At 40.8% G+C, this 25,573-nt stretch overlaps 2 protein-coding genes across 3 annotated transcripts in view; one reads left to right on the top strand and one right to left on the bottom strand.

The window, feature by feature from the left end:
* Nucleotides 1–25,573, top strand: part of GAB2 (GRB2 associated binding protein 2) — a 203,272-nt gene that overhangs the window by 27,164 nt on the left and 150,535 nt on the right. The window lies entirely within an intron of this gene.
* On the bottom strand, nucleotides 109–25,419 carry LOC100977374 (putative zinc finger protein 75C). The gene is given in 2 exon segments (XM_063608691.1): nucleotides 109–5,457; nucleotides 5,460–25,419. Coding segments are annotated over 2 exon segments (1,566 nt in total). The 5' UTR covers nucleotides 6,514–25,419; the 3' UTR covers nucleotides 109–4,945.

The following is a 25,573-nucleotide window of genomic DNA, read 5'->3' as shown; positions in this document are numbered from 1 at the left end:
CCTTGTCCCAACCATAGGCCTCTATAGGTCCACCAGTCTCTTAGCAATTTCTTTATATATATATATATATATATATATATATATATATATATATATATATATATATATATATATATATGCTGGAGTGCAGTGGCACCATCTTGACTTGCTGCAACCTCCACCTCCCTGGTTCAAGTGATTCATGTGCATCAGCCTCCCGAGTAGCTAGGATTACAGGCACCTGCCACCATACTCAGCGAATTTTTATTTTCTTTTTTGTAGATACTGGATCTCACTATGTTTCTCAGGCTGGTCTCAAACTCCTGGGCTCAAGTGATCCTCCTGCCTTGGCTTCCCAAAGGAACAAGTCTTTTTATGAGACTGTTTAAGGCCTCTGTATAAGTTGGGTTGACCTAGTGAGAAATCCTTTGTTTATAGCTTGCTGGTGTGGGCTATAAAGCAATAGCCTCGCCAAGCCTGGTTTCATTTATTTCAAACCCTTTGTAAACCAAGGGAACAGATGCAAATTATCTCCTTATTTTCATGAACTGCCATATCAAGGTTTTTTGTTAATTGAATTTGTGATTGGTGAGCTTTGAGCCAGTGAGTACTATTTTCTTTTGTTACTGCACGTGGCGTGTGTAGTGTTAACATAAACTGTACTCTAAAGCTGCCTGGTCCTGAACTACTGAATTTATGTGGTGGTAGATACAAAAGGATCTATATTATGCTGAAAAGAACAAAGTATTATCTTATCCATGTACAAAATTATTATGCAACAAATGCCTAAAATTCCTGCTGTGTGCAAGAACTTCAGCTAGGCATTGCGAGAGAGAAAGGTATAACAAAAGAATGATAGTAAACTGATGATATTGGTAACTTGTGGGGATTTGACTGGCAGGGGTGGTAAAAGGGGCTTCAACTTTATGGTGTCTCAATTCTGTTTTGAAAATAACAGCTTTGTTGGGATGTAATTCACATACCATAAAAGTCACCATTTAAAAGTGTACATATTCAGTGTTTTCAGTATATTTATGCAGTTGTACAGCCATCACCACTATTTTCAGAACATTCTTACCTGAAAAGAAAACCACGGCCGGGCGCGGTGGCTCACGCCTGTAATCCAGCACTTTGGGAAGCCGAGGTGGGTGGATCACCTGAGGTTGGGAGTTCGAGACCAGTCTGACCAACATGGAGAAACCCTGTCTCTATTAAAAATACAAAAAATTAGCCGGATGTGGTGGCACATGCCTGTAATCCCAGCTACTTGGGAGGCTGAGGCAAAAGAATCACTTCAACCCGGGAGGCGGAGGTTGCAGTGAGCCGAGATTGTGCCATTGCACTCCTTCCTGGGCAACGAGCAAAACTCTGTCTCAAAAAAAAAAAAAAAAGGAAAACCACATGCTTTTCTGTCATTCTCTAAAAGAAAAGGTAGAAAAGGACCTGGAGTTGTTCTTCATGTCAATCTCAGATGTTTCTCCCAAAGTAAAATGTCGTTTTTCCTGTTGTGATCTCAGAACATGTTGATTGAGACTCTATCTTGGCACTTAATACATTCTGCCAAGAAACTAGGAGCATGAATACCTCTCCTCTGCCAGCTTAGGAGGACCCTGGGAGCAAAGACTAGGTCTTGTGCTAATTTTACCACCTGTTGAGTAAATGCTTAATATGTACTCATTAAATATCAGTTTGAATTCTATTGACATCCTTAGACTTTTCAGGTAGATTTCTAGGAGAAAGATCTTTTCTGACCAATACATCCCTAGTTCATTTCTCCGTTGGGTGGAGTTTCTCATTCTTCTGTTTCTACCCAAAGAAGTATGATTTAAAGTAAGGTAAGGGTTAACTTTCTTTCTCGCTCTAGTTCTCAGTCTCTGTCTCTCTCTTTTTAACAAAACAAAAATAAGCAGGACTGATGGTGGGAATAGAATCATTGCATTTGCTTATTTTGAAGTTATGTTCTCTAAGGATATCCATAGCTCTGAGGGAAAAAGGTTGGTAGAGAACATTTGGATAAAGACAAGAGAAATTATGTTCTGGGACTATATTGTGAGCCCCATCTATAAACAATATGATGCCAGGCACAGTGGCTCACACCTGTAATCCCAGCTTTTTGGGAGGCTGAGGCAGGAGGATCACTTGAGCCCACGAGTTCGAGAGCCTAGACAACATAGCAAGACACTGTCTCTACAAAAAATTCTTAAAAATAGCTGGATGTGGTGGCACATCCCTGTAGTCCCAGCTACTCAGGAGGCTGAGGTAGGAGGATTGCCCAAGCCCAGGAAGTTGAGGCTGCAGTGACGTGTGATCATGCCACTGCACTCCACCCTAGACAACAGAGCGAGACCCTGTCGCAAAAAAACAATGTGGAGGCCAGGCACAGTGGCTCATGCTTGTGATCTTAGCACGTTGGGAGGCTGAGGCAGCTGGATCTCTTGAAGTCTGGACTTCAGGACCAGTCTGGCCAAAAAGGCAAAAAAAACCCGTCTCTACTGAAAAATAGAAAAATTAGCAGGTGTGGTGGTGCATGCCTATAGTCCCAGCTACTTGGAAGGCTGAGGCACAAGAATCGCTTGAACCCAGGAAACAGATTGCAGTGGGCCAAGATCGTGCCATGCACTCCAGCCTGGACTCTGTCTAAAAAAAAAAAAAAAAATACGGAGTCATAATTTATTATGCATATTATATATATATTGAGCACTTACTATATAGAGTACTGTCCTGTGCATTTCTTATGTATTAGTTAACCTTCACTTTTATTTTCTCCATTTTGTGGATAAGAAACTAAAGAACAGGGTACTTAGGAAAATTGCAAAAGATGTCTCCATTAGAAAATAAAAGAACCACATTTTGACCCCAAGCAATCTTCCTCTAGTGCCTGGTTGGTGTCTCTATATAAAATAAACTGAATTTGAATCCTGGCTGTACTATTTAATAGGAATATAGCTTTGGATAAGTCATCTAATCTCTTTGAGCCTCACTTTCTACATGAGGTAGTTGGCAGATTGTGAGTAAAGCTCCTTAGTCCATTGTGATTCCCTTCTGCCATTTATTTGTGGATTTTTATTGCTAACTCTGTACAGTCTGACAGTAGCAGGATATGTGAGTGATGGCAGATTTCAACTATTTGGTTATGTAATGATTAAGCAGTTCTACACATCCTTTTCTATCGTGTTAACAACTTTGTTTCTCAACCCACTGAGAGACCACTGTTACTGTGGACTTAATTCTGACCCATTGGTAAAGATTTTGGTAATATAAACTTGATGAGAACTTGATAACGTGATGGTCAGTTTAGCTTGTTAGCAGTGAAGAGCAAGAACATTGTACCCTAGACTTTAGAAATGCATATTTCAGAAAGTGTCTGAAAACCTTGACCAATGCTAGTACATCTAGAGAAGATGACAGCCCAAGGGATCATGTGGGAAGCATGCCAGATAAGGAGTAGTTGGAGCCTCAGAGGTCATACGGTGTGAGGAAAAGAAGAGTTTTAAAAAGAAAGAAAAGAAAAAGAAGATATTCCATTGTGGGGGGCTCACACGGAATCTAAAGTAGAAGGACTGCTTCAGCCTAGCAGCTCTAGGCTACAGTGAGCTATGACCTAGCCACTGTACTCCAGCCTGGGTGACAAAGTGAGTCCCCACCTCATTGATTGATTGATTGATTCATTCATTCATTATTTTGGTAACAACGTTTTGTTTAATGTCTAAATCTAACAAAACATGTCATTTTCATTTAAAAGTCCAATTTTATGAAATAATAAATATATAGAAGGCTTGGCCAACATTTGTAAACCAGATGTAAATCCATGCCTTCCAACTTCCTTGACATCACATTGTCTCTTCATAAGAGATAGTCACTTTGGCCAGTAGGGAAGACAGGAAAACCAATAACATGAGTAAACAATTTACATCTTGCCTGGCCCTGACTGGGGTCATTACTCTAAGCCACATGCCTTACTTTGCTCTGACACTTCAGGATGTTCCCTCCTGGTATTAGCTGTGCACCAAGGCTAAGAGGTCACAGGGCCCTCCTTGCCATTCTCAATAAATCAGTTTTGGAAAACCTCCAGGCCTTCTTGCAGAGTATTCAGGCATATAGGGTTGTAGCTGATCAGCCATAAGGACAGGCCTCCCTTTAGGCCCTGCAGCAGTGTGGCACCAGTTTGAAAGCCTCCATCCAGTGCACATAATGAAAGTCAGAAAAAGACCTTCATTACTTATGTGTACTTTCTACAAAGAAACAGATACCTGGATGAGGGCCAAGACTGCCTCCTTCATCATTCCATTTTGTATGTCTGTGTTGACAGAGTCAGCAAGAGAAGAGATATCAAGTGCTTGCAAGGTCCCTAGGTCTGTCCTTGTAGCCAGACCTTCCCTTGCTACTTGTAATTCCTTGACAGAAGACATTGTGGTAGTGGGTACTCAGGAAAGAAGCAACTAGAATGGGGCACTTCTCCCAGGGCAAACACTGAATCCTCTTTCTGTTATAAAGTTCCCTGAGTCCTGGGTTTGATTGTTCACATAGATAGAATGATAGCTATTGAAACTGTCCCTAACTTAGTAATTCTCTCTGAACTCCCTTGAGAGGGCCCAGGTACTCTTACCTTCCATCTCTCCTGACAAAGAATAAAGAATGAGTCTAAGAGTCTTGACCATCATATATCTCAGGCACTGACTGGGGATGGGGAAGCTTTGAATAACCAGATACATATGTATAGATAGATAGGTAAAGATATCTCATAGCTACACTTTCATTTTTTTATTAATAAAATACTAATTATGTATCAGTCTTGTGCTAGGCATGAAAGATGCAATGCTGAATAAGACAGGTTAGATAACTTTTGTGAAGCATAATGTGTACCCCTCCCAAATGTTCTATTGATGACAGATTCCTATCATTGGGTGCCTCATAATTTTGTATTCTTTCATCACATCTAAAATCAAGCTCTACATGGTAACTTTCCTCAGTTTGGAGACATTGGACATGCTTCCCATCTTCTGTGGAGTTTCTGGTGTCTAAGAAGGCTCAACTGCCTACTAAAGTTTCTCCTGCGTATGCTACAAGTATAAGGCTGCTTACCTGTGTGAGTTCTCTGGTATTTAATAAGGTTGGATTTGTGAATGAATATTTTCCCACATTCATGACATTTAAAGGGCTTCTCTCCTGTGTGAATTCTTTGGTGTGTTTGTAGATTTGTGTCATAACTAATGCTTTTCCCATACCATGAGCATCTATATGGGTTTATTCCTTGATGTGTCATGAAGTGCTTATTAAGACCTGAACTCCATCTAAACCTCCTGTCACATTGTTGACATTTATAGAGTTTCTCTTCAGTGTGAATTCTCTGGTGCTTAATAAGATCTGAGCTAACTCTGAAGATTTTCCCACAGTCCCGACATTTAAAAGATTTCTCTCCTGTGTGGCCTTTCCCGTGAAGATCCATAAGTTTTGGAAGCTCTTGTTTACAAGTTGTAAGTTTCTTTTCTTCCTTGAAAAAGCTTGATGCCATTTCTGTACCCTGTGTGTATCACCATGATTTTCCCTGCCCTTTGTTTTCTGGGCAATTTTCATTCTGGTCTTTTTTGATACTTTGTATCCTGCTGTTTGTATTTCAGGTGCAGAAACCGATATTATAGGATAGTCATTTCCATTGTCATTTTTTAGCTTTAACCCTAGAGAGATGGCAGTCTCATAGATATCCTGCATTACATCATTGTAGAGAGTCTTCTCAAGAGGACCTAATAATTGCCATTCTTCCTCAGAGAAGTACACAGCCATATCTTCAAATGTCAACAAACTCTGGGACTCAGGCCAGATGAGCTTAGGTGCCATCTTCCAGTCTTTGGTGCTTTTGTGCTCAGAAAGGGCTAAAATCTGTTGAACATGCACAGCTCTTTCATATATAGGCTGGGTTTCTTTCTGAGTATTCCAGCCCAGCTGTTCTTGTAGTACCCTGTATGTGTTCCAGTATTCTTTCTAGAACAGACCCATTGGTTCGAGCTCTGCTGGCTTCCACTTGAAGCCTGGGGCCACTGTTGTTCCTCTCAAGAGCACTGCCTCCTCTCCCAGCTCATGGGCTGTGACCTCATTCTTTGTTCCACCAGGTTCTCTCTGCAAGCGTTCCACCAGGACCAGAGCCTGTTTGACAAGCTGTGGATGATGCTTCTGCACCCAGTTCTGGGTCCCCTTTGGCAGAATGGTCAGGAAGTGCTCTAGTACCAGCATTTCCAAAATGTGCTTTTTTGAGTGGATCTCTGGCCTCAGCCACTGATGGCACAATTTCTGAAGTTGGTTGATAGCCTCAAGCGGTTCAGTTGCTTCATGATAATGGAAGCTCCGGAAGTGCCTGCAAGCACTCCCAGGACCGAGACACTCTATTTGTGTGCTGTATTTCTTACTCTGACTGGAGTTCTCTTTCACAGACCTGTTGGTCTCCCACATAGCTCCCATATGAGAGTTCAAGCATGCATCTGCCTTCAGCTCTCTCATTATCATTTGCTCTAGGAAGAGTTTTACTCCTGTGTGTGACATTCACACCCATCTGGTGCCACCTTTGAGGTGCATCAGGTTTGGTACATTTTGGTACAAAATGAGAGTGCAGGCTTGGTACAAAATCAATGAATAGATCTTCCCAAGAACACTTCAGTCAGCTCTGGCTTCCCTGGAGGCCCCTTTCCTCATCCTTTGCTCAACTATGCCTCTGTCGCCACGCTGCTGCTCTGGGCAGCGAAGCTCTCTGCTCCTGCACCACTGAAAAGCAATGTCAGGAAAGCCAGCAATGTCACGAAAGCCCGCAATGCCTGGCAAGTAAAGTTCCAAGATTTTGGGAGCCTTGGAAAGGGCCTTGGAAGATCATTTCTCCCATTCAATCCCTCCACCTCGCAGAGACCTTACCCTGACTCCTACTCCTGGGACGAGGTCTGTGGCCATTCATTTAATTAATTGAGACACGGTCTGGCTCTGTTGCCCAGACTGGAGTGCAGGGGCATGATCTCAGCTTACTGCAACCTCTGCCTCCTGGGCTGAAGCCATCCTCCCACCTCAGCCTCTCGAGTAGCTGGCATTACAGGCGCACACCACCACACCTGGCTAATTTTTTTTTTTTTTTTTTTTTTGGAGAGACAGGGTTTTGCCATGTTGCCCAGGCTGGTCTCAAACTCCTGGGCTCAAGTGATTTTGTCCACCTTGCCTCCCAAAGTATTAGGATTACATACATGAGCCACCACACACGGCTGAGACCCCACTTCTTAAAAAAAAAAGATAAAAAGAAAAAGACATTGTCGTAGCTATGCCATTCCTTGTGTTTCAGTGTTTGAATTAATGAATTTTTTATCTTATGCCTACTTTTCATGGAAATGGTAGTATTCCCTACTTGCCAGTCATGACTTGCAGCCTTTTCTGGAAGATTATTTCATTTTTGTTTTTTCTTTTTTGAGACGGAGTTTTGCTCTTGTTGCCCAGTCTGGAGTGCAATGGCATGGTCTCTGCTCACTGCAACCTCTGCCTCCCAGGTTCAAGCGATTCTTCTGCCTCAGCCTCCCAAGTAGCTGGGACTACAGGCATGTGCCACCATGCCCAGCTAATTTTGTGTTATTGGTAGAGACAAGGTTTTGCCATGTTGGTCAGGCTCATCTTGAATTCCTGACCTCAGGTGATCCACCTGCCTTGGCCTCCCAAAGTGCCAGGATTACAGGCGTGAGCCACCACACCCGGCTGGAAGACTGTTTCTAAAGTCAGACAAAGGATAGACTAAATGTGTTTTCTGAGAAACGTTAGTCTAGGGAATCTGAGAGGCCAGAAACCTCTATCATGAGTAAAAGAATCATGGCTCATAATCTCTAGTTTTCATCTCATACTGTTGACTTTTAATCGAGTTCCTTGTTTTAGTAACAAATAAAATAAATGTTTTCTGCTCTCAAATCTACAGGGACTTTATTAAAATTGGAGGAACAATATTTTACAGTCTTTTGAACGTTTAGAAAAATAGGATTTATTGTGGCTAAGTCTAAAAGGTCTCATGATTACAATTGACTGAAAAGGAATGCATTGCTTTCCATGCGTGGTGACTTAATTTTATGTGCAGTACTATGCAATACACAGAGACTTACATAACTGCTGTTCTTGGAGGGTCTATTAGGCATTAAAGTGTAAGTATCCCTATTGTTATTTACACTAGGAAAAAAAGCATACCTCAGGTCTTTGAGAATCCAGGAAAGCTTTGTTTTAGAATATTGCTCCAGCAGAAGGGGGGCCAAGGAATTGTAGGCTTTTACTGAGTGCCTACAGGATGCCTCTCACTGGGGATGTAAATGATACAGTCCTTGGCCTTCAGGAGCCAGGTGTAGAAGGAAATCAATCAACGGTAACTGAGAGCCACTGAGATGCTGCAATTCCGACATAAACAAAGTGCCATGAGAGCACAGAGGAGGGTACAGCTAATTGATTGGGAATATTCAGAGAAGGCTTCAGGGCTTGGTTCCATCAGCCAGGTCTGGAGGGATCAGTAAAACTTGGACTGGAAGAAGAGAACAAAGGTCTTTTAGCCAAAGGGAACAACTTGTGAAACTTGTTACTGACACGCTGGAATGATGAGAATGGAGCTGATATATGAGAAGTGGTGGGATTAGCATGGCCAAGTTATGAAGATTCTCATATGCTAAGGAGTTAGAGCTCTTATTCTTTAAGCAGCAAGGAACTGCGAAGTTAAGTGTGTAGGTTTTAATGGCCTGACCTCACATACGTGATACAGCAACCTCTGGTTCTCTGATTAAATAATTTGAGAAACAAACCATACTATATTCTTTTTCATGGTGACTTTATATGTACATAACGACGTTGGAGGCTCTGAAATGATAAACTCATTTAATGTGCTTAACACAGGGTCAAATGTGCTCAAACATGGGACCTTTTTTTTTTTAATCTATTTACCTTTTAGTTTTTAGTAACATGTTTAGGAGATCTGATTTAGGGAAAGGAGGAAGAGGGAGAAACAGGCTTCTAGGGAAATAAAAGAAGAACCTTTTTTACCAGTCTAGCAGTATTTGGCTGTAGCAGGTGGGAGGAGGAAGAGCCATTTCTTAAATCTAAAGACAGCTCTGTACTGGGAGTGAGGAGGTCTAAGTTCTTATTCTGCCTTAGCTGTTAAATAAGCTGTGTGCCCTTGGCTAGTTCACTACTTTTTTGAGACTCATCTCTCAAGACACAGATAAATACTGCTTGACCACAGGTTAGTTGGAGTCTGTGTTAAGTGCTTTGTATGTATTAGCTCATTAAATCCTCAAATCAAACCTAAAGTTAGATTCCCATTTCAAAGATAAGAAAAGTGAGGAATTGAGAGATTAAAGAAGCTATTCAAGACCACCTTCTAGTAAATGAGATGGATGGGAGATGGGACATTTTCAGTGGAAGAAACAACTTAAAGGCACAGAAGTGAAAAGGAGCAGGTGATCTTCAAGGAACAATGTGTATAATTTGGTATTGTCAACCTTAAATAGTGAGATTCAGAAAATACGATTAAGTAGAGTCTATTTGAGTACAAAGCTTAAGTATGGCCACCTGGGAGACACTGACTCCAAATCAATGGGGTCAGAGTTTCAAAGTAGAGAAGATAAGGTTTCAGTTACATAGGCAGAGACACAGAAATTTTAACAGGATTACAACATTTCCCATACAAGACCAGTGCATACGTTACAGTGATTTGACTGGTTACAGATTCCTACATTCCAAGGAAGATTACTCCATGAGGAGGGACAACGTTCTGAGATGGTCTTATCTCTGGCGCCATTTGGTCTTAATTACGGGGTGGGGGGTTTGGGGGTGGGGAATGGGGGCAGAAGTTGCAGCTGCATGACATGTGACTCAGGCTGCATAGCCACATTCCTCCCAAGGCTCCGAATAATTTAAAGTTCCAATAGCTTTCAGTTTGAATTATTTAATTTCACAGTGTGTAGTGGACTTGGAAGTGTGATAGGAGACAAGAGTGGAAAATGTAGATTTAGGCAATGTTATAGAGGCCTTTGAATGCTGTGTTTTATTTGCATTTTATTCTACAGCTATTAGGGAGTCTTTGTCATCCCAATTTTCAAATGAGGCCTTAGAAATGTTCTCATTCCTGTAATCCCAGCACTTTGGGAGGCCGAGGCAGGCGGATCACGCGGTCAAGAGATTGAGACCATCCTGGCCAACGTGATGAAACCCCTGTCTCTACTAAAAATACAAAAATTAGCTGGGCATGGTGGCACGCACCTGTAGTCCCAGCTACTTGGGAGGCTGAGGCAGAATCACTTGAACCCGGGAGGCGGAGGTTGCAGTGAGCTGAGATCACGCCACTGCATTTCAGCCTGGCGACAGAGCGAGACTTCGTCTCAAAAAAAAAAAAAAAAGTTCTCATTCAATGTCATTCACAATTATTTTATATTCCACTAAGCAGGGGAATAAATGCCTTATTGAAAGAGTGCTTGTAGACTTATGCGGACATGGATTTATAGTCCGTCACTCTCTTGCATACACAAAAAAGAAAAGTATAAATGAAACATTGGTAAAGAAATTTCTAAAACTACTTCATAATCAATTCTGGCTTTGAATCACTTTTTAATTCATTGTCCATATTTGCCTACATAATAACTGCCCTGCATGCCATCAAGAGTATTGATGGTGCAACATTTCTTAAAAATGATTCAACATTGTCTTCAAATTTTTCTTTCAGGTTACTGACACGTATTTTGCAAGTTTCAACTTTGGCACTTTCTTGGTCTTACTAGAAGATCTTAGCAAAAAGTCTCACAACTACTGAAATTCATGTTTCTCCTTCAAATGGCCCTTGATTTATTTGTTCAGGGTTGTATTTGTTCAGTCACAATGACAGACATGACAACCAAGTACACTCTTGTGCAGGCAATGACAGCTGTGTCCTGACTGCAGCTTAACTGTAAGACACTCTCAACAGTAGGAAACATTCTGATTTTGATGTTAAAATAGAACTGAATTTGAATTAATGAAATATAGTAGCTTGTTGAAAATCACAGGATGGTGAAGGTATCAGGACCCATTTGCTCACTGTTATCAGTCCAGCCAGTAGGAAATCTGTCTTGTCGGTCAACTGTGTGAGAAAACCCTTTCCTAAAAAGAAGCTTTACCTTTTCTATTTCCCTGTTATTTTGAATTTACACTTACTAAGGAGGAAACCAAGGCAAGAAAGACAGCCAAGGACATTTTAATTGACTCAAGAGATACTTACTTTTAACCAAGTCTTTTATGTTCTGGAAAGTGCCTTGAGATCTTTTAATAATCTTGCCAAATCAGCATTTCAATTTGGTACTCAGGATGAGTGATTAGAAGTCATGACAAACCAGCTAGCTTCTCTGTGGAGAATAGCTGAAGCCTCTGGAGAACCACAGTCTTAAATTAGTCTGAAGAAGTGTGAGGTCACAACAGGAAGTAATGTGAACAGGAGGAGTTATTGATCAGATGGTTCAGAGAGCTGGATGATCTTAATAACTTGATTCCAATTTTCCTTGTATGTAACGAACAATTATTGATTGCTTCTCTTAAATTCATCTCCTTTCTCCTTCCTTGCAACACCTTAATTTGTGTTCAGACATCTGTGTGATTCTGGGGAAGCTGGCTCCATCTATCCTAAGCTTCAGGTTTGGCTAGTTAGCACATTCCATTCCCTCAGCCACCATGATTATTTTGGATTGGGCATGTGATCTAAGCAGGTATAGTCTGAGTGTATTCTAGTTGGTATGGTAAGTGGATATAAGGCCTCTATTCTGCCATATGATTTGGTTAAATATAAGAAGTGTCTATGGGGCACAGTGGCTCGTGGTTATAATCCCAACTACTTGGGAGATGGAGGCAGGAGGATTGCTTGAGGCCAGGAGTTCAAGACAAGCCTGAGCATTAAGACTCCTGTTTCAAAGAAACAAAACAAAAGAACAAAAAGAAGAAAGTGACTATGAATCCTGTACTCTGATCCTAGGCTTACAAAGAAGTTCACACTATCACAGATATGCAGTCAGGGTGAAGGGAGAAAGAGAGAACCAATGCCTTCACATCAGGGTTGCTATGAGAATTGAATGGGATCTTGACTGTAAAGCACCTTGCAGAAAAGTCTGACATAAAATATAAATTCATGTTTTAAGGACTTTTGGAATTGCTAATGACAAAAACCAACTCAGGTAAATTTAAGCAAGAAATAGAAATGTAATGGTATGATAATAAGGAAGCTCAGAAAATGGAAGAAAATTTTCTAGATACCAGGCGACCTTGGGCACACAATCATATTTTAGTGGCCCAAGGGCGCTCATTGTATCTCATACTGCTTGTCTGTGTTTGGCTTTCTTTTTTCTTGTAGGCAAGCTGTCTATAGGTGATAAGAAAGGAGATCACTGGCAACCCTCAGTTCTCTCATCTCTGTAACCTAAAAGGCAAGGTCCTTACTTTTAGAACTCCAAATTTAAAATCCTAGGGAAGGATACTGACAGTTGGGGCCATAATTCTACCCCTGGACTGAGCCATTATGGCCAGGGAATTGGAAACTACGGTAGTCAGACTAGAGCTACCTGTGCCTCACCTGACACTCACGTGGTAGGTGTGCAGAGGGATGAGTGACAGCTTCGCTCAGAATCATGTTTGCATCTCGTGGAAAGCAATTTCCCCCATGAGAAAGGGAAGCAGTGCTGGATAGTAAAACAAGTATCCAGTTATTCAGTACTTGCTTTTTGTCTGAAGCAGATTCATCCTCCTTATCTCTGGCAGGGTGGAGGGAAAATAAGAAAGTAGGAGAGAGAGTGAAGTGTAAATTTTATTGTGTACTTAACTACGTAGTAAACTTTGCAGGTATGAGCCGATTGCATCTCATTTAATCTTTACTACAATACTGTGCGATAGATAATATTCCCATGTCAGCCAGAAACAAGCTCAAGTTAAGAAACTAGCCCAGGACCGTATAAAGCTGAGTCCACTTGTCTCCAAAGCATAATAGGCTTTTCTGCTGCTACCACGTTCTTCAAAATAAAGTGAGTTAAACTTACCTGGTCAACATGCCGGTCCCCTGTACTCCCTGCTACCGACTCAATGTTTGTGTCCCCCCAAAACCATGTATTGAAATTCTGATCCCCAGTGTGATAGAATTTGGAGATGGGGCCTTTGGGAAAATTGAGTCATGAGAGTAGAGCCCTCATGATGGGATTAGTGTCTTTATAAGAAGTGAACACACACAAGAGAACTTCCATCCAGTCGCCTTTTTCTGCCATGTGAGGACACAGCAAGAAGGCAGCCCTCTGTAAAGCTGGAAAAGGGCCGTCACCAGACACTGGACCTACTAGTTCCTTCATCCTGGACTTCCCAGCCTCCAGAACTGTCAGAAATGTCTGTGTATTAGGCTGTTCTTGCAGTGCTAGAAATAAATACCTGAGACTGAATAATTTAAAATGAAAATAGATTTAATTGGTTTACAGTTCTGCAGGCTTTACCAGAAGCATGTTGCTGGCGTCTGCTCAGCTTCTGGTGAAGCCTCAGGGAGCTTTCAGTCATGGCAGGAGATGAAAGGGGAAGAGGCACATCACACAGCGAAAGCAGGGGCAAGCTTGAGAGAGTCGGGGTGGCAGGAGGTGCCATACACTTTTAAATGACCAGCTCTTACAAGACTCACAGCACCAAGCCATGAGGGATCCACTCCCATGATCTAAACACCTTCCACCAAGCCCCACCTCCCGTACTAAGGATTACAATTCAGCATGAGATTTGGGCAGGGACAAATATCCCAACTGTCAGTCTGTTGTTTAAGTCACCTAGTCTGTGGTAATTTGTTATAGCAGCCCAGGCTGATTAAGACACTTCCCTAGTCACAGTCTCGGTGCCCCCCTCCAACTCTCCCTCATCATGAGCCTAGATTAGAACTTGAAACCTAGGTTGTCCAGACTTTTATGGTTATTCTTGCCTTATCCTACAGTAAACAAAGGATGTATTCCCCAACTTTTAATTAGAACAGAATGTGTGAAAACACATTTCCAAGTTTCACATATACTGAACACAACCTTTTACTTAAAAGATGAAAAAGCTGTAGCAAGAGCTGGCTGGTCTGTATTTGAATCCCATTACTTACTAACTAGGCAAGTATTCTGTGTCTCAATTTTTTCATCCTTAAAGTGAGGCTAATGATGGAACCTATCTCATAGGGCTTGTTGTGAAGATTGAGTGAGTTAATACATAAAGTGCTTAGAATAGTATCTGGTACACAGCAAGTACTGTCTCAGTGTTAGCTCTTTATTAGAAGTATTGTTATTCATCATTAATGGGCTCTTCTTATTAATGCCAAAACAGGCACACTTTGCTTAGGGAATCTTCATTTTGCTCCTTGAGTTCACATCTGGGATGTAGGTACTTAGCTCTCAAAGAGAGCTGACTACAATCTGAGGCAAAAATAAACTATTTGTAGTCCAGGAAGTTCTAAGGAAGAAACAGTCTCCCTGCCTATCTGGTCCTGTTCGTATACATATGATTAACATTTCCCCCATATTTCCCCTCTAATTATACTTACGTTCTGATCTTTTGCACATGCAAGTTTAAATAAACTTCCCTCTGTTAGACTATGGGAAACAGTTAAATCTGGAATGCACAGAGCTGCTGTATCCAAAGTACTGCAGGTGATTTGGCAGAAGGGTGGTATAAGGAGTAGGATGGTCTGAGCACATCTGGCAGGCACCAGAAGCCAATGGAGAGTCTGTGTATGAAGCTTCTGAATGAAATGGAATATAGTTTCCTCTGTGAGGAGCTAGGACAACGTGGCCCCCAAGGAAAATCTGAAGAGCACTCTGTAACTTATTAGTCAGTGAGTCAAAGAGGGAAAATGGAAGGCTATATCACTGACTATGTAAGCTTTATAAATTTTGAGGTGTTCGGGCCTTTTCTCTGCCTCTCTCTAGTTCAGCTCAGATTACTACCTGATTCTAGAATGGGATCTGAAACTCAGTTGTAATGGGTAAATCTCAAGATGTATCCATTTACTTCTATATCAGTGGGCATATTGGGAACTATACCTCTAGATTGCTGATCTGTTGATGTATCTGTCTCTAATTTTACCATATATTTGCTGTACCAATAAATGCCTTTTTAATGTTAAACATTTTCCAACAAATATTTCCACCATGTCTTTGCCACTGAAAAGACATTTTATATCAGGAAGAGCCTTAGATTTTTCAAACTGTGTATGGATCAAAAAGTACTTTAATTAAGCTGTGCCCAGACTAAAAAAAATACAAACAGAAAAACCCCATTTCAAAATGAAAGTGGATAGTTGTGGCCTTTGATTTTAAAAAATCTCACAAGATAGACTGAGACTATTTTGTAGTAGTAGTAGTTTAATTCAAATACCCAAATATTAGCAGGGCATAGTGGCATGCATCTGTAGTCCCAGCTACTTGGGAGGCTGAGGCGGGAGGATTGCTTGAGCCCAGGAGTTCTAGGCTGCAGTGAGCTATGATTGTGCAATTGCACTCTAGTGTGGGTGACAGAGCAAGACCCTGCCTCTAAAGAAAATACAAAATAAATAAACGAAATATACAAAGATTGCAAAGTGTGCAGTTTGTGGTCTTCCCTTTACCAATGTACCTGTGTGTGAAATAGAATTTTCATTACATGCTACAATTAAAATAATATTTCAATAGACTTGATGCTGTTCTTGATTTGAAGATCCAATTTAGCAACTGCATTCTGGCATTTATTCCCCTCCTTACCCATCCACCTTGTTTTATGCATAGAATAAACCCATAACATGTTCTTTCTTAGTTCTTAGTTTCCTGGTGTGTCTACCCACCCATTAGAATAATGGGTCTGTCTTTTACATTTCTGTAAAACTGTGTGCCATTATATTACTTACTAAATTGTATTTTAATTTAATGTATATAATTTCTGTCCAACTCCAATAAAATATCAAACCCTTAAAGATAAGGATAGTATTCGTCTTTGTATTTTTAGCATTCAGCATAATGACCAGCATATAATAGACATTCTGCAAATATTTGAATCATTATTTTGTACATTAAGAAATGGATGATGAGTAAGGTGTAACAACTTCACTAACTTATCTAGTCAGTAGCAGAATTGGCACTAGGACTAGACCCCGGGACTTCAGGATCCCCCCCGGGTAACCCCCAAGTCTTTCCGTTGTTGTAGGGGTTTGTTGACATGGACAATAAGGTCCTACATAGACATAGTTTTATAATGAGTTCAGAAATGGCTCAACAAAAGTGAAACCTGTGACAAATACCGGATTATTTGTATTGTAGACCTTGGTCTTAATAATTTTGTTTTTCTTCGAGGGTTGATGACAGGTCATGAGATTTGAGAGACACACACAGTAGTCAACTGTATGGAAAATACTGAGGAAGTGTGTTTTCGGATTACAAAACTAAACTGGGATCAACTTGGACTTTTTCAGTCAAGCTGTTAGAATGTGTGTCTAAAGTTGGCCTGCTTATCATGTGTTATGATATAACATTGGTTTGGTCAGACCCTCTGATTTGTCAAATCCTTGCCAAAAATGGGTCCCATAGAAGGCAACCTGGGATTAGAATGCTTTTAAATGTAAAGTCTCAGGTTTCCAGGATAAACCATCTTCACTTAGCAGAACTAATTCCTTTAACAAGCATTTGTTGATTCCAACTGTGTGTCAGGTACTGTGCTAGCCTGGAGCAGCAAAGAAGGATAAAAAGAACCTTGTTTTAGAGGAGCTATTAAGTCAGATTCTGTCCCCAAACTGAACAGCTACACAAAGAGGTGATTTCTCTTTGAGGGGTTTGTGTGGGGTTTGTGTGATCATCTAACAACAAAGGAGCTGGGAACCAAGAAAGTTTGGTCAATAATAACAATGACTACATTAATCCAGTATCATGCCAGGTTCTATTCTAAGCAATTTACATGTATTACTTAAGTATTTGTTTACATTTGCGGAAGTTTTCCTTGTCCCGGGCCCATTCAATGTGTTATTTTTATCTCTACGTTTAGAAACTTTGACCTTTTTTGTTTTGTGGCTTGTCCCTTATTTGATTTAAAAAGTCATTATATGGCCAGGCGTGGTGGCTCACGCCTGTAATCCCAGCACTTTGGGAGGCCAAGGTGGGCAGATCACCTGAGGTCAGTAGTTCAAGACCAGCCTGACCAGCAAGGAGAAACTCCCATCTCTACTAAAATACAAAATTAGCCGGGCGTGGTGATGCATGCCTGTAATCCCAGCTACTCCAGAGGCTGAGTCAGGAGAATCGCTTTAACCCTGAAGCGGAGGTTGCAGTGAGCTGAGATTCCGCCATTGCACTCCAGCCTGGGCAACAAAAGTGAAACTCCGTCTCAAAAAAAAAAAAAAAAAAGTCATTATAATCACCTAGTAGCTTTAGATATGACTCTATATATAATGTATAGAACAGAGAAGAGTTGTTTGCTCCATAAACGTGCAATTATTTGTCAAAAGAGAAATACAAGTTATTCATATTAGTATTCACAGTCTTCCCTTTAGTTTCTCGCTGACTCAGTGTATCTACCAAGATTCCCTTGGTAATATCTGTCCCTCAGGTAGTCTGCTTGCCCAGTGGTAAGTCTTTCTAGGGTGGAAGGATTCTTTCTTACTGGGTCTTCTTCCAGGACTCTACTTCTTTCTAATAGGCTGAATGGAGCGAAAATGTAAAAATAGGGAAGACACGCTGAATCTTCTTAATAAAGAATTTTTAAGATAAAGGGGAAAGGGGAGAATGCAAATTTGAAACTGGTTTTGAAGGTTGGGAGTGGGGTAGGTTGGTGAATGAGAGACCCTTGAGCAACTATATTATATGAGAGAATTGATTAAGAGATAAAAAGTGTGTTACGATTTTGATTTCTTCTCGTACCCACTGAGGAAAGCATGTAAAGACTGGAATTACTGTTTTTTCACTTTTGATTGTTGGACTTTCTACCCAGGACAGCCACTTAGATTGCTGGGGTTTATTCAGGTTATACATACCATGCCTCTCTATTTTAACTGGCTTTTTGTCCCTTTCCTTGCTCAGCAGTTTTTCTGCAAGTAGCTGATAAATCAGGAATTCTTAAATTCTTTTACAGGGTTTTTCCTGAAAGATAAGTTTTTTTAGAGAAGTAGAGTGGGCCTAGGGAATAATACCAACCTTAGATGTGGAACCTCTAGGGGCTGGTCAAATGTATTTGGCACACTTACTCTTTACTATGTCATCAACAAGACTTGGATGTCTTTCCTATTTACTGCCTCTGTCGTTGGAGCTACAATTCACATCTGTTCCAGAGGTCATGGAAACTCTTCATCTCTCAGCATTTCTAGTGGGTGTCCTTGGCAGGCTTAAAGCAGAGTCAGGAGGGTGAGAGCTCAGAGAGAGGCTAAGGTGAAAGCACTTTGTAAACTTATAGAGGATGGTATTTTGTACAAAGCCTGGCACACAGCAGACATTCAGTAAAAATGCATAGAATTAAAAGAAAAGGAAAAAAAGCAGATACCTTTTACTCATAGCAGTAATCTCTCTTCTGCTCCCCCTACCTTGGTCAGGATAAGAGTGCCTTGTGACATGGATTAACACCATACGAGTAATAGTTTATATTATTTAATCTCATTTCTTAAAATAGCCCTACAAAATATAGTATGATTTTGATTTTATGTTTATGGGAATGAAAGTTTTAGAGGGTCTATGTCACTTGCCCAAATATTACCCTTGTAATAAGAGATGGAACTGGGATTGGAATGTAAATGTGTCTAGCTTCAAAACCTTTTATTTTTTTTTTTTTCTACCTTTCTGGCCGGTACAGCTGTCAGACTATGTTTAGAAGTCTCATGGGTCCTTCAAGTGACTTTACTAATGGTCTTATGGAAAGCTGTCTCCCCTGAGAATTGGTGTTTGAAGTTCTTGGTTCATTCAGCAAACGTGTGCTTAGCCCCAGCTATAAGCACGAACTGTACTAGACAGCAAAGGTGGACACCAAAGAAATAATCCCATCCTCATGGAGCTGCCAGTGTAATGAGTGATCATAAATATAAACAATGTTGGGCAGAATGATGTTAGCAGTATAACGTGAGGTTGTCCTGGAGGAACACGGAAGAGGGATTGAATGAGGGAAGGAAAAGAATCAGCCCCTCTTATGTAAGAGGCAGCACTATGTCTGCCAGAGCCTAACATCTCTTTTAGCCACCTTAGCTCATTTAATCTTCACTATAACCATGTAATATCCTGATTATACAGATCAGCAACCTACTTGGCGTTTTACAACAAGGAGCAGATGGATAGGATTTTCAATCTCAGAACTGTCTGGCTGCAAGTCCCTGCCCTTTTCATTAGACTACTGAGTATAGGTTTTTCCTAATGTATGTTTTTTAAATACATGATAGTTAAAGTTCTATTCTGTATACAAGGGTATGCGTTGTGTGAGACTCAGTGTGTCTATCGAGATGCCCTTGGTTCTGTCTGCGCCTCAGGCAGTCTGCTTGCTCAGTGGTGAGTCTTCAGATGTTGCTGCTTTTGCCACGTTTTCTAACAGTGCTGGCTGTCTCATCTTCCCTCTGTGAGGGTGGGGCTCTGGTTTGGTCTCTGTTAAGTCCATTGTGGAGAGAACTACAGCAACTCATGTGCCTAAGCCCCATTTGGCCAGACCCTGGCCTCTCCTACCACTTTCAAGTTCAAACGTGGGGTGTGTTCTTCCCCAGTGACTGTCCAGAGTGGCTGGGTAAACACAGCCTGGAAGTAGGGAGTGAGGGCAGTTGACATCACTGACCAGAGCAGTTGGAAGCTGGAGAAGGGAAGGAGCCAGCAGACAAATTGCTTCGTGTCTGCCTTTCTCCTCCATTTACCCCTTACACACACACACACACACACACACACACGCACACACACATACAATATTAGTAGTTCCATACAACCCATCCTGTAACCTTCTAAATGAGCAGTTGTCTGTGTTTTCATGTTAAGCCGTAGCGGGTTTGTTGATGCATATAGCCTTGGTTTCCTTTCCCTCCTATTCTTTCCTACCAGTCTTTCCCCACTCTCTGCTCTGAGATTGCAACACATGATAAACAGGTAAGCTTTGCTCCAGACTGTTTTCTAGAACCTGGGCACAATAGTAGTCAATAAAAAACATCTTGCCCATCACAGACCCTTGCCCTGTTTGCCCTGTTTTATACCTTGTTATTTTTCACTTAGCATAAATCAGGTAATATTTGAATACTACCATATGATTAATGTGCACCAAAATCCTGTGAGATAAAATAAACCATGAGTGTAGTTCCGTATTTGCATATATAGGTCAATTGTATTTTCTTTTTTAAAGGAAAGATTATTGCTTTTGTTAAAATGGTACATGTTCGTTATAAATCAAGAAATGCTAAAACAAACAAACAAACAAAAAACCCCACGCCAGATGCCATCATCTGGTAATAACCTTTAGGTGAATAACGTTCTGGGGGCGCTCATGAAGCTCAGCTTTTCTCATTATCTTTATAGTAGTGTCCAAGTATACTACTGTAATTTAACCAACCTGACCAGTTGATAAGCAGTTACAGTATTTTATTTACTTAAAAAATGTGCTGAAATGACCATCCTTATAAATGCCTTTGGATTTTTTAAATTTGCTGGTATATAAGATATATTTCTCCCCCTGAAAATTTTTATTCAGATACTACCTTGTGACCAACACACCTGTTTTGCAGATGAAAGACTCTGGGCCAAAGCAAAACTAATAGCAAGATAATCTGCCCTTAGGCGACTCCTCTAATGAGAAAGAATGGGAACACAAAACACTGTATAAGGGATGCAAGTTTCACATCCCAGATTTTGGTAACCAAAAGAAACCATAGGCCACACAGCTGATCAGAGGTACATTTGAGCTATTCCATTACATTTTAGATTTTAACTTTGCTACAGTAAGTCATGGCTCAAATACAGTAGAGGCACTGATTGATCATTAAGTTTATATACACTGTAAACTAACCCAGTTAAAAGGCAACAGCACCATATTTTGAAGACAGGGTGACCAAGTTTCTAATGCAATGATTGCCATTGATTAATACAATGAACTGGAGACCAGCAGGGATGATAAATTTTCCTGGCATTGAGAATTACTTATCTGACTTTTTTTTTTTTTTTTTTTGAGACAGGGTCTCTGTCACTCTGTCACCCAGGCTGGAGTGCAGTGGTACAATCATTGCTTACTGCAGCCTTGACCTCCTGGGCTCAAGTGATCCTCCCACCTCAGCCTCCTGAGTAGCTGGGACTACAGGCGCATGCCACCATGCCCGTAAATATAAATTTATTTAATAAGTAAATTTATTAATTTTAAACAAATTAAAAAATTTTTTAATTTTTAAAAAATTTGTTCGTAGAGATGGGGTCTCGCTGTGTTTCCCAGGCTGGTCTCAAACTCCTAGCCTCAAGCAATTCTCCCACCTCAGCCTCCCAAAGTGCTGGGGTTATAGGCATGAGCCACCATGCCCGGACTTATCTGACTTTAAAGATGCTTTTCCGGGGTCTGAAGTTGAAGATTTAAACCTATAGAGTTTATTTTTGCTGTCTTGTCTTTTTTTTTTCAGTTTGTTAACATGCTGTGTAGTTCTGTTACAAACGTATGTAGTGAAAGACCAGCTTTTATTAGGGTTAATTGTTCCTTTTCTCATTTGGTATGCACTAGTATTTAGTGAAATTCTTGCTTCTTGTAGTATGCTTTGTTTCTATTTTTATTAAAACATTTGTTTGTATTGTGACTATCTGTGTAGTAATTTATATATTTAATTTGTAGCTTGCTTTTCAGCCATCAGTACTGTATTTCAGTGACTTCTGCACAAACGTGATTTAACTATAGGAAATTTTTTTGTCCAGGATAATTTACATAAAGTCCCTCACTTGAGAATTTCAGGTGACAGAAGTTTACTATATTTCTAAATAGCAAGCCTATTATAGAGTAGATCAGAATTAATCATATTCATGAACAGTATTAATCTGTTGAATAATCAAACCATCAAGGCAGATGCATTGGTTGAGTTGCTGTTCATGGACTTCCTGGTTGAACAAAATGGTCTTGCCATTCTTAGCAAAGAAATACCTCAGCATGTGGCAACTCATGGATGTGGCCAGTAAGTGCTGTGAGAAGTGAACAAAGAATAGAAAATTAAGCACTGACGGCCGGGCGCAGTGGCTCACGCCTGTAATCCCAGCACTTTGGGAGGCCGAGGCGGGCGGATCACGAGGTCAGGAGATCGAGACCATCTTGGCTAACACGGTGAAACCCCGTCTCTACTAAAAATACAAAAAATTAGCCGGGCGCAGTGGCGGGCGCCGGTAGTCCCAGCTACTCGGGAGGCTGAGGCAGGAGAATGGCGTGAATCCGGGAGGCGGAGCTTGCAGTGAGCAGAGATAGCGCCACTGCCTGGGGGGAAGAGCAAGACTCCGTCTCAAAAAAAAAAAAAAAAAAAGAAAAAGAAAATTAAGCACTGACATATTCTGAGATGTTTTCTGAAGGCGCTCAGGCTAAATGCTCTCACCTCCTTAATACTGGCTGAGAGGCTGGATCTTCTGCCTCCAGCCCAGTAGCACTTGGTTTATAACACTATATGAAGTGACTGCATCTCTAAGCCAAAAATCATGATACATGTTCTAAGACAGGTTATAGACTGGTATCTTTAGCCTGAATTCCATCTATAAAGTGTTTTGCTTGGCCTGCAGTGTTTTAAACACTTTTAATTAGTCGTAGATTGTTAAAAGCTGAGATCTCTTACATAAAATCTGTAAAATGTCCAGCTTCCAGATCTGGGAACACTGGGCCCAAATTTCTGCCTAGCAGCAATTAGCTGGAACTGGGTGGTAGCTTTCCATTTAAGCCAAAGCATATGCTTTCTAGTCTGCTGTATCACATGCACGCATGCACACATACATGCACACACCAGTCACTCATATATGTACCTACCTGACCCTTTACACTTCCAGACCATATGCCCTTCGAAGGCAGGATTTTTGTCTGTTTTGTTCATTGCTTTTTTCTCATGACCAGAATGTTGTCTGGCACAAAGTAGGTTAAAGGATATCGCTAGATGGAGGAAGAATGTATTTGTGACTCTTGGTCCAAGTTGATGGGGGAAAAGAAAACAGAAGTTTTCAATTTGGAGCTCCTCCAGATATTTGAGCTATGTTCCCCTTTACCCCTGAGATACTGTATGGCTCAGGAATATACCTTAGTATCATAATTTTGTATATGACTTATCTCCCTTGCTAGATGGGTAAATTCATTGGGTTCAGGGACCTGTCTTGTATTTTTTTGCATCCTTAAGAATACCTTGCACATAATGGAAGCTTAAATACTCCTTGGATAGTTAGTGGATTTTTAAAATTTCTCATGTAACTTTGTGAGTAAAGATGGGGAGATTCTAATGAATATGTTGTTCTGGAGGATCATTTGAGAAGCAACCATTTGAGTTGCTTCTCCACTATATTTTCTCCAAGCCCTATCCCCAATTACATTCTATTCGCCATCATAGTCTGGATGGGGAATAGAATGTAATTGGGGATAGGGCTTGGAGAAAATATAGTGAATATAGAAGATTTTTGATAATCCTTAACCCCTGCTCTTTGGTAGCAGGGTAAATTAACCCCCCATCCTCACTTTGTGCATATTCTATTTTAGTACTCATCTTTTTTTTTTTTTTTTTTTTTTTTTTTTTTTTTTTTTTTTTTGAGATGGAGTCTTGCTCTGTCGCCCAGCCTGGAATACAGTGGTGTGATCTCAGTTTACTGCAACCTCCACCTCCTGGGTTCAAGCAATTCTCCTGCCTCAGCCTCCCAAGTAGCTGGGACTACAGACACGCACCACTGTACCTGGCTAATTTTTGTATTTTTAGTAGAGACGGAAATCTAATTTCACCATGTTGGCCAGGCTGGCCTTGAACTCCTGACCTCAGGTGATCCACCTGCCTCGGCCTCCCAAAGTGCTGGGATTACAGGCGTGAGCCACTGTGCCCAGCCTATTTTAGTACTCATCATATTATGTTAAAGAGCTTGTCTCCTACACTGGACTGTGATTTCCATATCATTAAGAACTCGGTATGGTTTTTGTGCATCTAACAGCTAATACTTACTTGATAATGTTTGTGTGCCAACTCTGTATAAACACTATTCTAGGAACTCAGTAAATGTTTGCATTGAATTGAGTTTGTGTTAGGAGTTGTATTAGAACTCTACACCACCTTATAGTTTATAAAACATATGTATATTCATTGTCTTATTTAATTTTGAAATCAACTGAGTGCTGCAAATGAGAAAAATCAAAGCCCAGAGAAAACTGTAACTGGTCCATAATTACACAGCAGTTAATGGCTGAACATCCAGGCTGAACTTTGCCAGTTAGTGGCTGAATATTCACGAAATTCTGATGCCTCCATAGAGCGGGATAGAATTATGGAGGACTTGTCATTCTGGGCTGCGGAATTTGGACCTGTGTGTTGAAACAAGAAGAGAAAGGGAAGTGTTTCTTAAGTTATTTTTGGATGAAGGCTTTTTGCGATCCAAGGCTTCATCCCCTCAAGCTCAACAATAGCATTCCTTGGGGGAGTGAGAAGATGATGAATGGTCATCAGTTTGCTTGCCTCACCCAGATTCCATTCCTACCTCCCAGAATTTTCCCTGGTCCCACCCAGCTCCACAGTAACAATCAATCCCAATCAGTGACTGTACTTCATTTTTTGGATCAAGGAATACCCCTCCCTTTTCTGTCTTCCTCCTTAGGGCTTTGGATAGGAGCCCTTTAATTGATGTTGACTGAACTGGAGGCCAGCCCCTGCATACCGGGAATGCCAGTGGCTTTGTTAGTTGAGGAGGGTGCTGCATTAGCACTGCCCTCTAAATCCCAGAGCAGGTGGAGGAAATCTAATTAGCATTTAGTAAGCCAAGGTGCCCTGGGGAGTTTCTGATAAAGAAAAGGTCACTGCAGACTGAGAAGGGACACTGATAGGGAGACTTCATTTTCCTAGTGGGAACTTTCTGAAATGGACTGGGAATCAGGTGAGCTGGATTCTAATGCCTGCCTTACCGGTGGCTTTTTAACCACACTTAAGTCCCTCTGCTTATCTGAGATTTCATTTTCTTGTCTGTGTCTAGTCCGTTACCAGACTCCTTTTCCTACACAAATAATTGTTTCATAAAAGTGGAAGGGACCTCAGATCATTAAGTTGCTATCACCTTGGGATGACAGGTACACTAAAATCTCAGAAATCACCACTAAAGATCTTATTCATGTAACCGAATAACACCTGTTCCCCAAAACCCTGTTGAAATAAAAAAAAAATGACTGCAGCCATTCCCACCCTTGTATTTCAAGCATAGCATTGCCACCTACTTGCAAAATACTATATAGACGTATATATATATATTTTTAAAAAGGTGCTATTACCTGGGAAGCTTTTCCCAACATTACATATGTCCAAATCTCACTCTGTATCTACTGAATCTTCTGATATCAGTAGATATGTAGTAAATATGTATAGTTTGGGGAAAATTTCTCAGGAAAGTTTGATAAAATCCCTGGTTTATGCTTTTTTGAAGAACTTAAACACATATAGCAAACT

This window comes from Pan paniscus, chromosome 9 (genome assembly GCF_029289425.2).
Source record: "Pan paniscus chromosome 9, NHGRI_mPanPan1-v2.0_pri, whole genome shotgun sequence".
NCBI lineage: Eukaryota > Metazoa > Chordata > Mammalia > Primates > Hominidae > Pan > Pan paniscus.
The sequence above is the reverse complement of the archived record's forward strand: the minus strand, read 5'-3'. Positions and strand labels throughout refer to the sequence as shown.